The sequence below is a fragment of the Saccostrea echinata genome, unplaced genomic scaffold (assembly GCF_033153115.1).
Source record: "Saccostrea echinata isolate AGI-Se365-2 ecotype Australia unplaced genomic scaffold, CSIRO_AGI_Sech_v1 ptg000010l, whole genome shotgun sequence".
Lineage (NCBI taxonomy): Eukaryota > Metazoa > Mollusca > Bivalvia > Ostreida > Ostreidae > Saccostrea > Saccostrea echinata.
Window position 1 is genome coordinate 7,563,220 of NW_026889759.1, and position 18,267 is coordinate 7,581,486.

Genomic DNA, 18,267 nt, shown 5'->3' on the forward strand with positions numbered 1-18,267 from the left:
CAACACAATAACAATTAAATTGATAACAAAGCGTTGTCTGATGTGATGGACAATGTGATCTACTACAATCACGGTCTGAATGACATGCTGGAGGTTTACCTGACCAAAGAAACATTCTTCAAATTAATTACTAGATTCAAATAATATATGAAATATTCCTGCTTCGTTAATACAAACCTAGAACTATACGCACATATCTTAAGTTAGGTGAAATTGTGTATTATGGCTCTATAGATTGCAAATGTTTAACACTTAACATACTTGTAATTGATTTTTAAAACCTTCCAAAACCAAATTTAGGAAGTACATTTATAATGGAAAATCGATTCATTCATAATGCATGCATAATAAACACATTGAATAGATCTATAGGATGTCCTCTCATCAGCCAGGAACAATAACTCTTAAAATAATTAATTAAATGTCTTCAAATGAAAGTTACACAATTTTTATTTCATTCGTCTTAATTATTATTCAAGGTACTTTGAAGTCTTAGAAACGGCCTTGAAAAGAGTACATTTGCATCCCATAAAAATACCCCAAAATATTTTAAGAGAAATCGAATTTCCTTCAAACTTGCCTTAGATACCAATTATTTTAGCATGAAATACAATTGGGAGCACAAGTGTTGCATATATCTATGTACATGCATCATATGACATTGGAGTTAAAGAAATACGAGCTGCATTTTTGAGAATTTTATTTTGCTGTTAAAATGTGATTTTATGATAAATCTGTATGTAACTTAAATCTTTATGATCAATTAATCTAAAATCAATTAATCTAAAATAAAGTATTAAATTGTTTCAGAAGAAAAATTTCTGTACATTGGAATGTATATAGTATTATATAAGAAATCAATATTGTACAGGACAACAATAATGTAATTTTGCTTTAATCAAAGCTTAGAATTAGTTTTTTCTTCACAAATATAAAAAATAAAAGTTTATAAAGTTTCTTTTTTTCTGTCATTGAAATAGTTAATTGCAAAACTGAAACAAAAATTTCCGATATCAAAGTTGCAGCTTATATTGCTTTAATAGAAGAACTAAATAAACGTTCAAATTTTTCCGAATGCCTGGATGCGTATAGTTTTTAATCCTAAAAGATACTTGTTGATCAATTTTCGATTCGAAAATGTATAATTGGTGCCTTTATTCAACTTTCCTTAAAATATGTTTGAGATTTGATAATTTTCTCTGTATAATATGACTAACTATAAATATAAACTTTGAAGAAATTTTATTGGTAAATACACACTACTTTATGAATTCAATAACATTTGTGTTAGTATTTTCAATAACTTCACTGCTGATTTTCAGAATCTGAAGAATGAACCACCATTAATGTAAATATTTTTAAAAAAAATTATTTCACAGACCCATCGAACATATTGGAACAAAAATGAATTTGAGAATAAAACCACGAACTTTATAAGGAGAGATACGTCTATAACATTCATTCCGCTACACTATTAATAATATATTAACGAGCTTACTACCTACGATGAAAAGTACTACATTAGCATTTTTTAAAATTAATTTGCGACCCATATAAATATGTAAATTCAATTTAAGATAATTTTTCATCTAATTACATCAATTACATTAATTTGTCTATTATGTTTACAAGTGAAACTCTTTTTAAAAAATGCTTTCATAAAGGCTTAATAAATTATTTATGATCGAATCCCTAAAGAAAAAGGTACGGTTTCAATACAAATCTTGCCCTGTATTTTTCTTAAATATGAAAGAGATGTAAGAAAACAACACTCATGCCTTTTGAATCATTGAAATTCCATGCAGTAAAAAGAAACAAACTGCTTTCCTCAAATAACCTCCTAAATGCTAATTGTGACGTCATGAACTTGTGCATTTCCCATATTTTCTTAAAAAGTAGCAAAAGACATTAATTTTCAGTAAAATGTTCTATATATAAAATACATGGTTACTGTCTTGAAATATAAGCGGTATTTGGGCGAGGGTAAGAAAACGTGATAGAGGGCGAGGCTTGCCCTCTATCACGTTTTCGACCCGAGCCCAAATATCGCTTATATTTCAAGACAGTCTCCATGTATTTTGTTTATCCTGCAACACATTTTTACAGGACCTCCAAAACGAGCTGTTTTCAACCGATTTAGGTACATCTCTGCAGTTGAAACTAAGACGCCATGGCGTAAACATTGCAATGTTCATGACGTCACAATGCTTTTAGAACGTTGGAATACGTGCACGAGGCTTTATTAGGGCATAGGCCTACACAGTCTCGCACAACGTAACTTCCGGTAAACAGCTTCCGGAGATAAACAAATACATTACTAGGATGACTATTTGTTTCGTCTTTGGTTGTAACCACCAAGGGTTACAGAAATCTTGTAAAATGTTCAGATTCCCACCGAATCAAGCGTTGGCAAGGAGATGGGAGAGACTCTGCAGGTAAGATGCATTAAATATGTAAATATGTATGTCAAAATCGTATTGGGGGGGGGGGGGTGTTCAAAGTAAAACGATTAATCTTCTGTTTGATGTGAATAATGTATTCAACATCTATATGTATAAATTTGACCTAATTCTAGACGCAAGGATAGATGTGTGAATCCTAATATGGACAGGATTTGCAGTTGCCATTTCAAAGACGGCATAAAGGGGAATGGCCCTACACAGTTTCCCTGGAGTTCCGGGTTTGATTTTCCAGACCCAAATAAAATTTCAAGGTAAATTTTGTAGTAAATGTAAATTTAAAAGGAAGTAAATTTTAATATTTGTAGTAAACATGATAGCGATAATTTTTCCTATTAGAACTGTAAAATCTGAGGAAGAATATGACAGTCAGAAGCAGTGTGTGAACACAGATGAAAGCAGCACCTCTTCTGATACATGTGTCCCTGTGCTTCCTCCACATGTAACTGACCACCCATACCAGCTTTCATTTCAACGGTTAACTGAGGAGCACAAGGTTGGTTTGTTTGTTTTTTTTTCCCAGTTTTTTGTGTAACAACATTATGATCATCATATTGTGAAAATTCTTTCACCTAAAACTAAATTGATTTAACTTCAATAGAATTTGAAACTGCAAGTAAAAGATTTAACAAGGCAGATTCAGGCAATGTCTACAAAAAGAGCTTTTACTTTGGAGGACATAATAGGAGATGAAAGAAAGGTACGTTTCACACTAAATATCACTCAATGTTTAGAAACAACTGCAAGTACTTTTATTTGTCATTGTCCCAGGGAATTTTACTTTCAAATCCAACAGAATATATATCCTTTAAAATGCAGTTGATTATAGATCTCAGTTTTCAAGCCCATGATACAAGTACATTCAAAATGTGACTCAAAGAACCCATCAAAGCAAAACCAATTTAATTCCTTATGCATTTATATACTTGCTACAAATTTTCTTTGGAACAAGATGCTTTGTGGTTTATCATTTCATTTTCAGTGTTTAAAAATGAAAATGGATGGACTGCTGGACAGTTCTATAAATATACAGACTGCTGGACAGTCCCATAGATATACAGACTGCTGGACAGTTTCAAAGATATACTTCATCTACCAAGGATGTGGACTGTGGGCAGCTAGAAATCAAATAATGATTGAAATAATATACTAAATAAGAAAAAAAATCATGTTATACTGCTGGACAGTATTCTATTCATAGAGTTGAATTTTTATTAAATTTTTTTGTTTTCACATACATGTTTGTTATACTGTAAAAGTATTACCAGAGTGAGATTTTTTTTGCAACATTTCACAATTACTCCCCATTGTATAATGGTCAAAATCAAATGCAGTGTTAAGAATATCATTATTTATATAGATGCTGATGTATACAAGTCTAAGACCAGACATGTTTCAAGCTATTGACGAAATGATGTGCAGATTCACCATCAAGTACATCGATGGATGGACACCTTCATTTATATCACAAAGTGATCAACTGCTTATGACCCTCATGAAACTTACCATGAACATGCCACTCTTAGATCTTGCCGAGAGGTTCAACACAAGTGCATCCTCAGTGAACAATATTGTAACTTCACAGATCTGTGCAATGCATGAAGTTTTGTATGAGGGGTTAATAGAAAATAACATTCCGACTTTGCAAAAATGCAAAGGCTCAATGCCAACAAGTTTTGGCGATTTCAGTGCATGTCGCATTGTGCTTGATGCCACTGAAATTACACAGGATGTTCCTGGTAATGACATGAGGCTACAAGCTAGTACCTACAGTGGGTATAAAAATTCTCACACAGTTAAAAGTGTCACTGGTGTTGCCCCAAATGGTGCACTAGTTTTTGCAAGTAAATTGTATCCAGGAAGTACTTCAGATGTAGCGATTGTTGAGCATTGTGGACTTATGCATCAACTGTCTCCTGGTGATATGATTCTTGCAGATAAAGGGTTCACAATACATAAACTCTTGCCACAAGGTGTGCATCTTAATATACCACCCTTTTTGACAGCAAAGTCTCAGTACACCCCTGCTGAAGTCCAGCTCTGTAGAAAAATTGCAAGATCTAGAATTCACGTTGAACGTGCTAATGAAAGAATAAAAAATTATGAAATACTGAGACACATCCCACACCAGCTCAGATATATAAGTACAAAAATCTTCCAGTTATGTTGTGTGTTGGTAAATTTCCAAGACCCTTTGTTGCAGGAAATTGCTCAGAATTTTGTACCAGAAAATAACTGAAAAAGTTTGAAAGCTATTGTTTATTCAAGATTAAAATATGATTAACTTGCAGATATTGACATTCAATATTACTCTTCAAACATGGCTTGCATGCTATACATGACTAACTAGCATGTATACATGAAGGATTACTGCTGTAAGTGTGGTATAAATCTATGGAAATAAAAGTCAGTAAGAACAGAAATGTTTGTCTGCCAAACAGGGTCCTGGGTAATCCTCACAATGGCACAATCTTTCGGTGTCCAAACCATAAAATCACAGGCTTGTTTCCCAGTTATAAATAATTGTCCTTGAATTTGATCATAATACGGATGGGTCTCCTTTAACTTGTACGTTCTCTCTCCACAAAATTCTTGAAATTCTTTAAATGAAAATATACACATCATATATTGACAAAAACTGCAGTTCAGCATAAAAGATCAAGAGGATTAAATGTTATAGGGATTCATTCAATCATTTTTCATATATGGAGTTAACAGTAAATTATAAGGGAATTTTTTTTATACAAAATCTTTTTTTAAAACTATGTAAAAGTTGCTTACCTAAGCAAAAATCATCAATGGTGTCAATTGCTTCAGAAATTGTCTTCTCTTTGGCTGTATATGGACACTTTACTTCTAGTACCGTAGGCCGAATATTGCATGCCTGCATTATGTGAATCAGAGGTGGAGATTGGTGATGGAATCCAAACGCAGCTGGCCGACGTACAATCCCATCAGGGCTACACCCCAGTACACCATTACTGTGGAGCCATATGCCTATTGAAAATAAAAAATAAATATATAACAGTTTGATAGCAAACATGTATAACAGAAAGTAATGACTAAGAATTTTTAAGTGCAGGTGAAAATAGTTTCCTCCATCTTACCTGTTGGTTCTACTACTGCATCTCCATATGACCTGTACTTATCTATGGCAACTCTTTCATTACAAACACCCCAAATTATAGCATCTTTTTTTGAAAGGTCGTATGCTTGGCAGAGGCGCTTGAACAGCGAAGCTGGATATCTGTACAAAGTGCAGGAGAAAATGATTTCAGTTACTTTTTAATTTAAGAACAAGCATAATTTCATTAATACTCATAAAAGATTTACAAAATACATATTTTGATGTACCTGTTTCTTCTTACTGCTGCCAGAACACATCCAAAGTTAGAAGCTGTTAAACGATTTTTACGAACTGTAGACCAGAGACAGTTGTCTTTTTGCCCAACAGTCAAAGCAGCAATCTGTCAGTATAAAAATACTATCAGAACTACTAAACATTTCAACTAGTTGAGACAACATTTTATATTACATAAACACACTTTAAAATTTAGTACTGGTCTGCATTTTGCAATACCTGTTGAATTTGTTGATCGTTCACAATCAGTTTCTGTCGCAACCAGGTCATGGGGTGCTCTGCAGCCAGGAACTCTTGATTAGCCAACAAGTCGTCAATTACTGGTACACATACCTGTGGTACAGGTGGCTCTGGTGCCAAAATCCAATGCATGGCTATGAAAATATAAATTTTATTCATAAGGTTCCTTGCAATGTGAAGAATTGTCACAGTGATGAAAATAACTTTACATGTAAAATGTTGAAAACATAAAAAGGTGTCTATTCACCAATTTCATTTTATGGCTGGGTTTTAAATTTCTGGTACATTTGTTGAAAAATTAAAATTAAGATGTTTGTCATTCAATACACCAAAAAACATTGGTACAGAAAAGGGTGTATTTTAGGACAATTGGTGACAAAGACGAAAAAAAAAACTGAAAACATTATCCATTATGTTTCACTCAAGCAATGAAAGTTATACTGGAATGTAAAATAGTTAATATCTTAACACATTTTGGTAATGAACAGAACGAACTTCCAACAAAATAAAGTAATGCAATAAATATACACATGAAAATAACACAAACAGAACAAGATAAAACTTGACACATTTTAAATATTCCACCTGAAAACCTTCCCGATTGTCTCAACTTTTGGTACAAGAAGTCTCTGTCATTGCCATCAACAGGTCTATCTATTGCCCTGGTGATATTTTAATTTAATGTATAACAGATATAAATATACTTGTGTGTTTACCTCTCTCTCTCTCTCTCTCTCTCTATTATATACTGAAAAGAATTTTTATGAGAAAAAAGGGACACTAAATTGATCACCCTGAGAGAGACAGCTCTTTTGATATATATATATATATATATATATATATATATATATATATATATATATATATATATATATATATATATATATATATATATATATAATTTAATTTTGTTTGTATTCTAGCCTCTGATTGGTTAATATCCAAAAAGGAACACAAATTATTTCTGTATAACCTGGTTTGGTATGGGGACACCCCCCCCTAACAACCAGCTGAATCATCTGTATCCATACAAACCTCTCATTTCCAGTCCTCGGGATTCATGGAAAAATCCAGATTTAATAAATGTACCTTTAACTTCAAACAAAAATTCGATCTTACCACATGTAAACAAACAACAAGGCTGCTAGGCATTTGTATCAGTTTTTACCTCCCCTCGCTTCCCATCACTTCCGTTATTACGGTTGTATTATTGAGCGGCAAATTTGAACTAATAAAAAGCAACGAAGTTTTACACCCATAGTTATTCAATGATTTTAAAATTAAATTATAATTAAATAAACTGACCCAAACCAGGTTATACTCGAATAATTTGGCCAAGAATTAGAGTCATTCCTAAAATATATATATATATATATAATTATTTTGCACCATACATGAAACAGTCATGATAATAAGTGCTTACCTGTAATTTATAAACCTGTCTGGTGCAGGAAAAAGGTCTTCCATAGTTTTAGTTTGTCGAGGTGGTGCACTCTTTGGATGTTTAATCCAACTCTGGCGTACATCAGTTTTGCTTAGATTTTTGTACCTGTTTAGTATCAAGGTGTTCCATAAATTTACTAAGGTATATTATATCATAAATATAATAGTGATCCCAGGGGCTGACAAATAGATCTTAAACTATTAATTTCAAAATGTAGGAAGAAAAATTATATATAAAAAAAAAAGCCCCTTTGTCCAGTTGCAAGACTAAGACTTATCAATTTTTTTCATTAAAAAGTCACTTTCCCTCTGGTAATTGACTTAACCCCTAAAATTCCCAAGTATTGGGCAGTGGGATTTGTCGGCCCCTAAGTAACATATATATATATTTTGTAAATTCACTTAAAAAAAAATACTGATGTAACATAGGAGTAACCAGCCCACACTTTTTAATTAGCCCCTTCACGGTAATTGCGGTGCTACTGTTTTGCAGGGCAAAATAATGACGTTTGAAGAAGTTTTTGTTGGCAGATAATCAAATGACGTATATTTAACAATTAATTTTACGTCATATTTCATCAAATTATATCATTTTGCCCTGCGAAAGAGCAATACCCCAGTTACAGTGAAACAGTCTATTAATCACTGACGGGGACTGATATACTTACCAGTATGTTTTTATAGGTCACAATCTGAATAGGTGTGCATGTTTTGATTAACTCTAAATTTGGTACCACCTATTAAAAACAAAACAGAACAAGTGAAATAACATAATAAATTGCATATAAATTACCCATAGAGAAGAATGCTGGCTTTATGGTGACATTTGTCCATCCCATTTACACATTCACATGTGCTCTGTTCTACGGTGTAGTTGGAACCAAGAGTTATCTAATGAAATAAAAAATAACCACATAGAATTCTACTTATATCACTATCAATTCTGAAAGTAAAAAAAAACGTGTTTACATATAAACATGAAAATTGTCGTGAAAAAAGTATAGTTATAGATACGAAAGATATGGTCGCTTTCAGTTTTAATCTAGGAAATTCGGAAAGAGTTTGTTCTGGGTTTATTAGGTAGGCACGATAAAACATATTTACTTCAAACCGTGTTGTACATTATGCATTATTTAATGCTTTACATATAAAGATTAAAAAAAAACTTATTTCTTCTTTCAAAAATCAAAAAGAAATGGGATAAACTCACTGTAACCTGGTAGCTCCGGTCTCGCATGGAGGCTTGAACAATTCCTCTAATAAACTGCGCATCTCTGTCATATACAAACTTTAACACATGTTCAGACTGAACGGCAGTTTCTGATTTACGCATCAACTTTGCTGTCCCAGCTGTATAATTCGACCAATAGAGAATGGAGAACGCCATACCGTTACATACCACAATCACTTATGCCAAGTAATATGGCGTCGTCTTTGTTTATCTCCAGTAACGAAATCTCGCGAAGTCTCGCGGAACACTGTGTAGGCCTATTGACCGAATAAAGCTTTGGTTTATTAGGTTACCTTTATTAAGGTCAATACAAGGGGTAGTTGCAGGATAAAAAATAATATAGAGCACATGCATCACCCACAAAGATTTTAATAAATGTGATTTTTCAAAGGATTTTACACAACATATCAAAAATTAAAATGGACGACGGCTATGGACACTATTTTCTTAAGGGAAATAACCCCTGAAATGAGTCATTTTGAGGCTTTTTATGTTCAAAACTTAAAAATGTAACACATTAATGACGTCATATTTCCACAATGGTCTTCCCTTAATGCCATATTCTTTCTTGATTTTCACATTCATATACTCAACTCATATTTAAGCCAATTTCATAACTTTCTAAGAATATTAAATTTTTAGGGCATAGTAAAGCCCAAACCGTACCTTCTTCTTTGCTCCTCAAAACCCACGTGCAAATGTTCAATACAAGTATCATTTGTATCATTTGTAAAGTTTTACAAACTACATAAATGTAGTGGATGTGAAAGATAGTTCAGATAAGATATCTTACTTGTGCAGGCACATTCGACACCAGTACATGTGGGGGTGTAAGGATAAGTACACATGGAATGTGGACACTTTTCCTCAGGGGCATGATCGGGATGATGATGTCCCTCCAACTGATGTGCACCACATGATGGTACAGGGATCTCTATTAATTACATGAAGCTTGCAAGAGTGAAGGTAAGAGAAACAAGAGGTCCATGGACCACAACGAACACCTGATCCACACTGGCCTTTCTGATTTTAATTACTTTTTTTCTCTTCATATAAAAAATGTTCTCATATTGTGATTCCAACTATCTTTAAAAGGCCATGCTATGACTTGAATGCATAACATTGAACTGTTTCAATTTGCAGCTAACATGGACTTCTGTCCTGGAGAAGATATTTAAATATCTGCAGTCTTGGCTAATAGGGCCTACGTTTCTGGTACAGAGTGTACTTTTTTGTATAGGTAAGATGACAAAGGACGGACTTTCAGATAAAATAAATGTCTCTTCAAATGATAATTCGAAACTGACATGTATCGCATGTATCGGGTGTTCAGCATTACAATATATGTTTAAAATAATGTTTGTTTCCCTACTGCAAGGTTTTACAATCTGAAAAACTGTGAAATCACTAATTTTTATGGAGGTTTAATATCCTTTATTTACATTTGCAAATATTTTTCTTAGATGAACCTTTTGAAGGGAAAATATGTTCAATTCTGTATATTTACATTTCCAAATTGTTCTCCTTAAGATTCTTTGCAAATAAGACAACTGTTCATTTTCTCATGAACTACCATGGATGAGCATGAATATCTCCATTGTTACGTCACAATACCGTACTTGACGTAAAAACTATAGTGCAAACTGTTTTGCTTTAAAAATGATATTTGAATTGCGTAATTTGTGGCAACTCATCAGAAAAATAATGTAAATATAAGAAATGAATTTAATTTTTGAAGATTCATGAGGTACATGAAATACAACACTTCACGCCAGCATATTTATCATGAAGCGCTAACGCGCTTCATGAAATATGCCGGCGTGAAGCGTCGTAGTTCATTTAAGAAATGAATTTAATTTTTGAAGATTCATGAGGACATGAACTACGACGCTTCACGCCGGCATATTTCATGAAGCGCGTTAACGCTTCATAATAAATATGCCGGTGTGAAGCGTTGTAGTTCATGTACCTCATGAATCTTCAAAAATTAAATTCATTTCTTATATTTACATTATTTTTCTGATGAATTTCCACAAGTTACGCGATTCAAATGTCATTTTTAAAGCAAAACAGTTTGCACTATAGTTTTGACGTCAAATACGGTATTATGACGTCACAATGGAGATATTCTTGCTCCTCTCATGGTAGTTCATGAGAAAATGAACAATTATCTAATTTGCAAAGAATCTTAAGGAAAAATACTTGGAAATGTAAATATGTCCTCATGAATCTTCAAAAATTAAATTCATTTCTTAAATGAACTTATTAGGGGGTCAGAGGTCATGGCGTGACCGAATCACACAGCGAGATGATATCTTGTCTACATATTTCTGTCACGGTGACACTGGTTTCGGAACTTCTAAACCGTTAAAGCGATGAAAAAGATAAAATTATTGAAACATATATGTTTATCTCAGTAGCGATCATGGTTTTTTCAATATGAACAGATATTTCCTGAACTGGACTGCTGAACATCAATGTAAGTATTAAAATATTGGAGCGAGGCGAACTCTCAAGACCAAACAGCTTCTAGGTCATTGCGCGTCACAACATAGCAATACGGCGGGCCGTTCGTGTAATAAATGCAGTTCTTTTCAGAATATTCGTCTCAAATGTAAATAAAAGTAATAAACAACAATGTTAAAAAGTTCACTGGGAAATGAACTTGGTTGGTACGTGATCAAATCTTCTGAGAAGCCCTGAGGGCTTCACAGGATTTGATCACATGACCAACCAAGTTCATTTCTCAGAGAACTTTTTAACATTGTTGTTTATTTCTTAATTGTTTTCGTGGTATGAAGAGACCCACGAAATCATGTCCCCCACGGAATGCTAGAGTTTCATACTGTAGTATGATGCTTCTCCTTTACAAAATCAAATCCCCTCGAACCAGTAATTTTTCCTCCAGCACAAAAGTTAGACACCACGAAAATAAGTGATTTTACAGTAGTCGTGAGGCTTGGCACGTTACTAGTATCCACTATTAGTATTACTAGTAGCATTACTAGTAGTTTAGAACAATTGGAAAGTTCTTGATATTAATAGAACGTGCAAGCTCCTGAAAATTTTACAACTTTATCTTAGGTGGTTGTTTAAATAATATAAAAGTTCATCACTAAAATGTTAAATTATGTAAAAACAATTCGTTACGAAGATTAATTTAAAAGAAAAGTATGATATTACCCGACATGCATTGACAAATCCCACCATGACAAACATATCTTAAATGATGTTCATGTCCACAGTGCATACCACTACAATGTCTATCGGAGAAACACGACCATCTATCGTGTGGCGGAGGGGCATCTAGAAAAAAAAAAGCCACAGACATGGATAAGCTTAACTATACAATATACATGTACAAGTTTTATCGTATGATTTTAAAATCATGCTTAAGGTGAAATAACCCTCTGCTCTAAATTTCACTATTTTTTTTTAAATTTCCAACATTGATTTTCATCAACAACAATAGCGTTAGACTCAAATGGAAAACAGTGTAAAGTATGAAGCGCTGCTTGCTTTTTCAGAAATGAATGTTATGTCTAATCATTATATGAAGAAAATGTGAGAAAGAGCAATAATTTATTATTTAAACATGAATTTAAAATAATGAGGTAACGTATGACTTTGGTCAAGGATGTAGATGTTTTAGAGATAATAATGTATCATGCGTACTTTCAGCATCAAAAGAAGTTGGAAATAATGTGCTTCTGATTTCACCCTTTGTTAAGTTTAGTAAGAGCTGTTCATTAAAGAAATGACAAAGGAGTTCAATTATCAATTATTACTAAGAATTTCCGATAGGGAAAGAGACGTTAAACAGCTTTATCTACTTACGCATACATCCACATGTATTGCTCGCAACGTGACAATAGTGATGACTGTCGTCACATTCTCCTGTATGACATTCGTCATCTCTCGTACAGTATCCCATCCTACCTGATATATCAAGAAAAATAAACTAGATTAACGCAGCTATTGCAAACAACAGAATATGACACCCCGAACTGACCCCAACTGACTGCAATATTAGAGTTAAACGCAGAGTAACCAGCTACTACTATATCATTATGGGGTTCGAATCCCATTGAGATCGTGCAGTTATTCGGATGAGATCGAGGTCCCGTTTAGAAGTAAGGTGTTAACACCTATAAGATCCATCACTGCTCAATGGCCATAAATTCAAAGCACAGGTCACCGGCACTTATTAATGCAACATTTATTTATCCCCCATATTGTGTTATTATTAAACTTTGAAGCTTAACTCTTATAAAGCTAGTGCCTGTGGCACATGTTTAAATTAGTCGTCCATAGGCAATTGAAACGTCCCAACATGAGTGAAAAATTCTCAAAGGGACGTATAGCAAACAAATACCGTGTTTGCTGCAAATATCATTCCTTGTTACTCGTTGTTATATATACTCACGTTTACAAATGCACTGTGAATTAAGGCAAATTGGATCATCGCCTGATGAACAAGTTATCCTTGCACACTCCTGGTTGTTATTACAACTGGAAGTCAATATAACAATCCTTGCTAAAAGAAAAGATTTTAAATATTAAGATTCGTTTTGATTATGAACATGTAGACATCCTGAGAAATAAATTTTAATAGAATTTCATAGTAATTTTTAAAGAATTACGGACAAATATAAATATTCTATAACCATATCCAAATACTGGAAACTTCAAGTTAAATGGGCAAAAATTCAAATAGATAAATATATCATAATCATTTAATACTAACCATTTGAAGGGACGATTGTGGACCCACACTTGGAGAAATACCATTTACTCTTAATTTAGAGATATCTTGCTGCACAAAATTAGATACATTTATTGATTTCTAGCTCTGATTTGTGAGGTTTTTTGTTATTAAACATTCTGAATTCACCTCCCCCCCCCCCCCCCCAAGTTCAATGAGAGTGCATGCGTCAATCCTAAATGTCCAAGAATAATCCAGGTTTGCGAAATTAGCATAGAGATTTTACAGGTACATCAATTCATTTCCTGGATTTATTTATCTAAACTTCTGGAAATAAAAGAAAAACGTTTCAAAAAAGTTTCGAAATTTTACTAAATGAGAGTAAGTACAGTATGAAATCAAAACATTTCTTTTAAGAAAACTTAAAACCAAAAAAAGGACAACAACAAAATTATTTCCACCAAATTCATTTTTTTCAATTACAATTATTAAAAGGAGACAACTAATGAAACTCACGTCGACAAATGCACTGTGCGTTGACGCAACTCGGCTGTTCCCCACAGGAACATAGGGTTGCGGAACATTGGAAGTCATTGGTGCACGTATCTGAGAACAGAAAGGTTTCTAAAAGGAAAAAGAAAACACAATAGCTTCAAATAAATTAGTTAATTAATTATGTTAATTAATTATATAATAAAATGACAAACTTGTGTTGTAGTTTGGTAACTGCAGGTAGTGTCCATGTATTTAAGTAAATATGCTTTTAATTCAAAGTTCTTGGGGTTTTTTGTTTTTTGTTTTTTTTTTTTTTTTTGGTTTTTTTTTTGTGGTTTTTGGTTTAAATGCAGTATCTTTGCCCTCCAAGGAGTTCTTGTCTACAACTAGTGCATAAATAGCAGATAAAAATCTATAATTTAACTTACGTTTAGAATCATAGGATGCTGGCTTTAAATATGAACTTCGTGTAATTGAATGTGAAAGTAAAAGTTGGCGAACATTTATCATTGAAAACAGTTTCTGTTAGAAGAATAGAAAATTCAACGAAAAAAATGTTATTTGTCAACTTTTACGTTCATGTTAAATTTCATGAAGTTTTTATTTAAAACCAGCATCTTGTGTTGTTTTCAAGTGTTTTTTAAAAGGGAAATAAAGAAAATAAATATAGAGTTTAACCAAACGTGAATTGTAGACATGTACTTCAGTAAATCGCCGAAAAGGGAAAATTCATCCAATTTTGTTTTAACCATAAATTGAATGCATCATTAGAAAAGGAAATGAAAGAATGAATGAGAGAAAATTAAAGTTTTACTCAGTCACCCTTATTACAAATTTCCACACTTATTTCTCCACTCGTTTTAACAAACCTGCAAAAGGAAGAAATAGTAGCCATTTCCAAAACATTTTTATGCAATTCTAATCGGTTTGTCTTATCTTCCATTATTTACCTCATAGAAAGGTCATGCATACTTTAAATTCGAGGGGTGATCAAAAAGTTTGCGAACTAAATGATTTACTTCCATAAAAGAAATCAAAAATGGTTTCAGTCTTAATTATTCTTTAAAGTAGGCCCCTTCAGTTTTAATGCACATATATCAGCATTCTGCCCTTGGTCCAAGCGGTCACGTATTCTGTAGCGTACTGTTCACAGCAGCACAAAGATTTTCCCGGGTCTTATATTTCTTACCATGCAGTTTATTTTTTTGTAAGAAGAATAGTCCATTTGTTAAAAATTGCCAAATCTCGGCAATAGTATAGGTGGATTAGAGTATCTTTTCCCAGTGTGAGCATGGTGTCCTTAACAACCCGACTCTTCTGTCTTGGATACGTCGTGCATTCTATGTCTATCATATATGGGCACTTTCTCTATATCATATCTGATCTGTTAATTGTCTAAAGTAAATGAATTTTTAGGGGATCAAGAATTAATATCATGTTAAAATATACAACTATTTTTCTGACTGTGACTTGCCAATCTTTCATTACAAATTGCTTCAGCTAAGGACACATCTCATTTTCCAGCTTACTTTCACTGGGCTCCCAGAATGAACATCATTTTAAATCATCTCCCATCCTTCACTAAAACAATCAATCAAATTACTAATACAACTTTTGGCAAGTCCTTTGTCTTCATAAACCTTGTACAAATTATTATATGTTACTGCAAAGGACTTTTCAAGGTTTTCTTAAAAACTTTTCAGCCGTTCCTTTCTCTACCAACCATTTTTTGTCTCATCTGCATATTGAGTAGCTCAGTCGGTAGAGCGCTCGCTCCGTGATCGGAAGGCCGTGTGTTCGAATTACGGCCGCGACTGACCTAAGTCAATAAAAATAGGTAGCAACTGTTCCTTCGCCAAGCGGAAGTGAAAGTTGCAGGTCCTTCGGATGAGACCTTAAGAACCGAGGCCGTGTGTCACGGTAGGCGTTAGCACGATAAAGAACCCTCACTGCTCAATGGCCCTGAGTGCCGAGTAAAGGTCTTAATTTGAAGCCCTTCATCGGTATATGGTGAGGTCTCTATATGAGTGGAAAAATTCTCGAACGGGACGTAAAACTTCATTCAATCAATCAATCAATCTTCATATTGACGTCATTTTTACTTAGTGACGTCAAAAACATTGAGTTTAAAAATATGTATCACATGCTATATATAGATCATGTTTAAAACTATGTATATTCCAATTTTCATTCTGATGGTGGTTATGTAGATACAAAAAAGTTGACGAACTTTTTTATCACCCCTCGTAAACACTAGCTCATACTCTTATAAAGATTCCGCATGTTAACGGTAGTATTCACCCAAAAATGTAAAGCATGGAAAGCAAAAAAGAAAAGAAAAAAAAGATGACAATACAAACTGGACTTGAAGATAAAATGAAACGTCTTAATATCTAATGAAATCGAAAATATCTTCATGTATAAACAGCCATGTACATGACAAATTGCTTGACAAAATATGTGCTGTTTGCATAAATAGAACTATGGCAAAACGTTGATTAAAGAAGCTACAAAGCTTTGTAAAGTTGAATGCTGAAAGTTTTAAGGAACATCAATGATGTTTTTCCATTTACTTTCTTCTTCCAGTAAGGAGTTTACCTCTTATTAAGAGTGATGATAACCTTGTAGATGACTATAAATTATGATTTCTAATTGAAGGTTATTGTGAAGAACAGTTATACTATCAGAATCATGATGCATTTATTTTATGTGTTTACAGATAATCAAGTAAAAATTCTTTCAGGAGATTCGTTACAATAGCTTAAGCTCAACTCAGAATCTCTGACTTTATGAAAAATTGTACATGAATATCTGTTGTCAACCTTTATCAAAATTGAGGTCAGAATAAAATGTACAAGGATATCTTAGTTACCGGAAGGCACTGATAGAAGACTTGTATTGGATACTGTTCCAGTGAACCATAAATACACAAGTACTTTGTGGTTCAAATACAGGCCACAGGAAAATGTGTCGCATGTATCATAGAACTGTTCACCGAGTGCAAAAAACTGCTGATGCAAAACAAATCATATAGTCAACTTAAGGTTCGTGTTAAGTCTTAAAGGTGCATAGACACAGATTTGAAGTTTATATTTTCTCAAATTTTCTGTATGATATCACAACTTATATGTTGCTATAGCATTTCACACGAAAATAAAATTAAAAACTTATTTAATCCGGAAATTATTGAAACTACGAATTTCGGGAGGCGTTTGATTAACACATCCTTGCACTTTCACAATTTTTAACTTTATCCTTAATACTTAAGAAAAGTAGCAATTTTGTTGTGTATTAATGAATAGTATTACATCTATAATCCAGAAAATTCAGAGTAAAAATGTGCGAAAGCAGAACCCACTCACTTATAGTATTGTCAGCCCGTGCTCAGTGTTGTGTAGTTGTGTACAGAGTTTCACAAATTGAATACACCCGTGAAATGTAAACTGTATTTGTAAACTGGGCACGAGCTCTGTTGTTGTTAATGTTTATGTTTCACCGGGTGTGTTTAATTGTTAAACTCTGCACACACCACTGAGCACGGACTGACAATACTGGTGAGAGGATTTTGCTTTCTACATTTCTTCTCTGAAATTTCTGCATTATAGTTTTAAAAATTTTCATTAATAAACAACAAAATTGCTACTTTTCTAAAGTAATAAGGATAAAGTTAAAATTTGTGAAAGTGCAAGGATGTGTCTATCAAACGCGTCCAGAATTTCGAGGTTTCAATAACTTCCAGATAAAATAAGATTTTTATCAAATTTTCGTATGAAATGCTATAGCAACATATAAGTCATGAAATTATACAGAAAATTTGAGTTAATATTAACTTCAAACCTGTGTCTAAGCACCTTTAAATTTAAACTGAGTTTTAACAAGAAATACATGTATTATGAAAAGAAGAGGAGAATGCATAAAACAAAAGTTATCATTGTTATCTTAAAGGTTAGATAAATAGATGCTTTATTGTGAATGTAAAGTAAAAAAAAAATATTTATACACACCATGGTCGTATAAATGGAAGCGGAGAAAAATCAATGTAAACATAGAGAGTAAAATCAGCAAAGAAACTTTTGTAAGTAGAGGAAATAAAACAGAGGAAATTCAGACTATACTTGTGCAGTCATTATGATGTGATTCCGCCAGTGTGACAGCGGGCATGTTCAAGAACCTATCTTAACAGTAAGATATGTCTTTCGACAAATCTTAGTCCTAGGATAGTTTCTTGAAACCGTCTTAACTTAAAATACATCTTTAAAAATATGCATGACATCTAAAGAGCTGTCTCATCCTAACTTCAGATGAAACAAGATGTGTTTGTGAAACACTGATG

General features: G+C 33.1%; 3 protein-coding genes across 3 annotated transcripts; 2 read left to right on the top strand and 1 right to left on the bottom strand.

The window, feature by feature from the left end:
* Positions 1-2,316: 2,316 nt before the first annotated feature.
* Positions 2,317-3,635, top strand: LOC133184673 (uncharacterized). Its single transcript, XM_061319752.1, has 4 exons — positions 2,317-2,435; positions 2,576-2,713; positions 2,799-2,955; positions 3,061-3,635. The coding sequence occupies exons 1-4, from the start codon at positions 2,323-2,325 to the stop codon at positions 3,280-3,282; spliced, it is 630 nt and encodes a 209-aa protein (XP_061175736.1). The 5' UTR covers positions 2,317-2,322; the 3' UTR covers positions 3,283-3,635.
* A 214-nt stretch (positions 3,636-3,849) lies between these two features.
* On the top strand, positions 3,850-4,698 carry LOC133184526 (uncharacterized). Its single transcript, XM_061319615.1, has one exon. It carries the CDS (start codon positions 3,850-3,852, stop codon positions 4,696-4,698), a length of 849 nt encoding a protein of 282 aa, XP_061175599.1.
* Positions 4,699-4,737: 39 nt separating this feature from the next.
* On the bottom strand, positions 4,738-8,928 carry LOC133184287 (uncharacterized). Its single transcript, XM_061319284.1, has 9 exons — positions 8,714-8,928; positions 8,297-8,394; positions 7,484-7,609; positions 6,646-6,722; positions 6,040-6,194; positions 5,814-5,926; positions 5,567-5,706; positions 5,241-5,456; positions 4,738-5,059 (listed from the first exon to the last, which is right to left on the bottom strand). Exons 1-9 carry the CDS (start codon positions 8,888-8,890, stop codon positions 4,827-4,829), a joined length of 1,335 nt encoding a protein of 444 aa, XP_061175268.1. The 5' UTR covers positions 8,891-8,928; the 3' UTR covers positions 4,738-4,826.
* Positions 8,929-18,267: the final 9,339 nt, after the last annotated feature.

Coding starts and splice junctions, on each gene's coding strand:
- LOC133184673 (XM_061319752.1), top strand. CDS start 2,323: ATGACTATTTGTTTCGTCTTTGGTTGTAACCACCAAGGGTTACAGAAA. Junction 2,436..2,575: donor AGATGGGAGAGACTCTGCAG/GTAAGATGCATT, acceptor ACCTAATTCTAG/ACGCAAGGATAGATGTGTGA. Junction 2,714..2,798: donor GACCCAAATAAAATTTCAAG/GTAAATTTTGTA, acceptor TTTTCCTATTAG/AACTGTAAAATCTGAGGAAG.
- LOC133184526 (XM_061319615.1), top strand. CDS start 3,850: ATGTTTCAAGCTATTGACGAAATGATGTGCAGATTCACCATCAAGTAC.
- LOC133184287 (XM_061319284.1), bottom strand. CDS start 8,890: ATGGCGTTCTCCATTCTCTATTGGTCGAATTATACAGCTGGGACAGCA. Junction 6,723..7,483: donor GACAGGTTTATAAATTACAG/GTAAGCACTTAT, acceptor AAATATCACCAG/GGCAATAGATAGACCTGTTG. Junction 5,927..6,039: donor ACGATCAACAAATTCAACAG/GTATTGCAAAAT, acceptor TTATACTGACAG/ATTGCTGCTTTGACTGTTGG.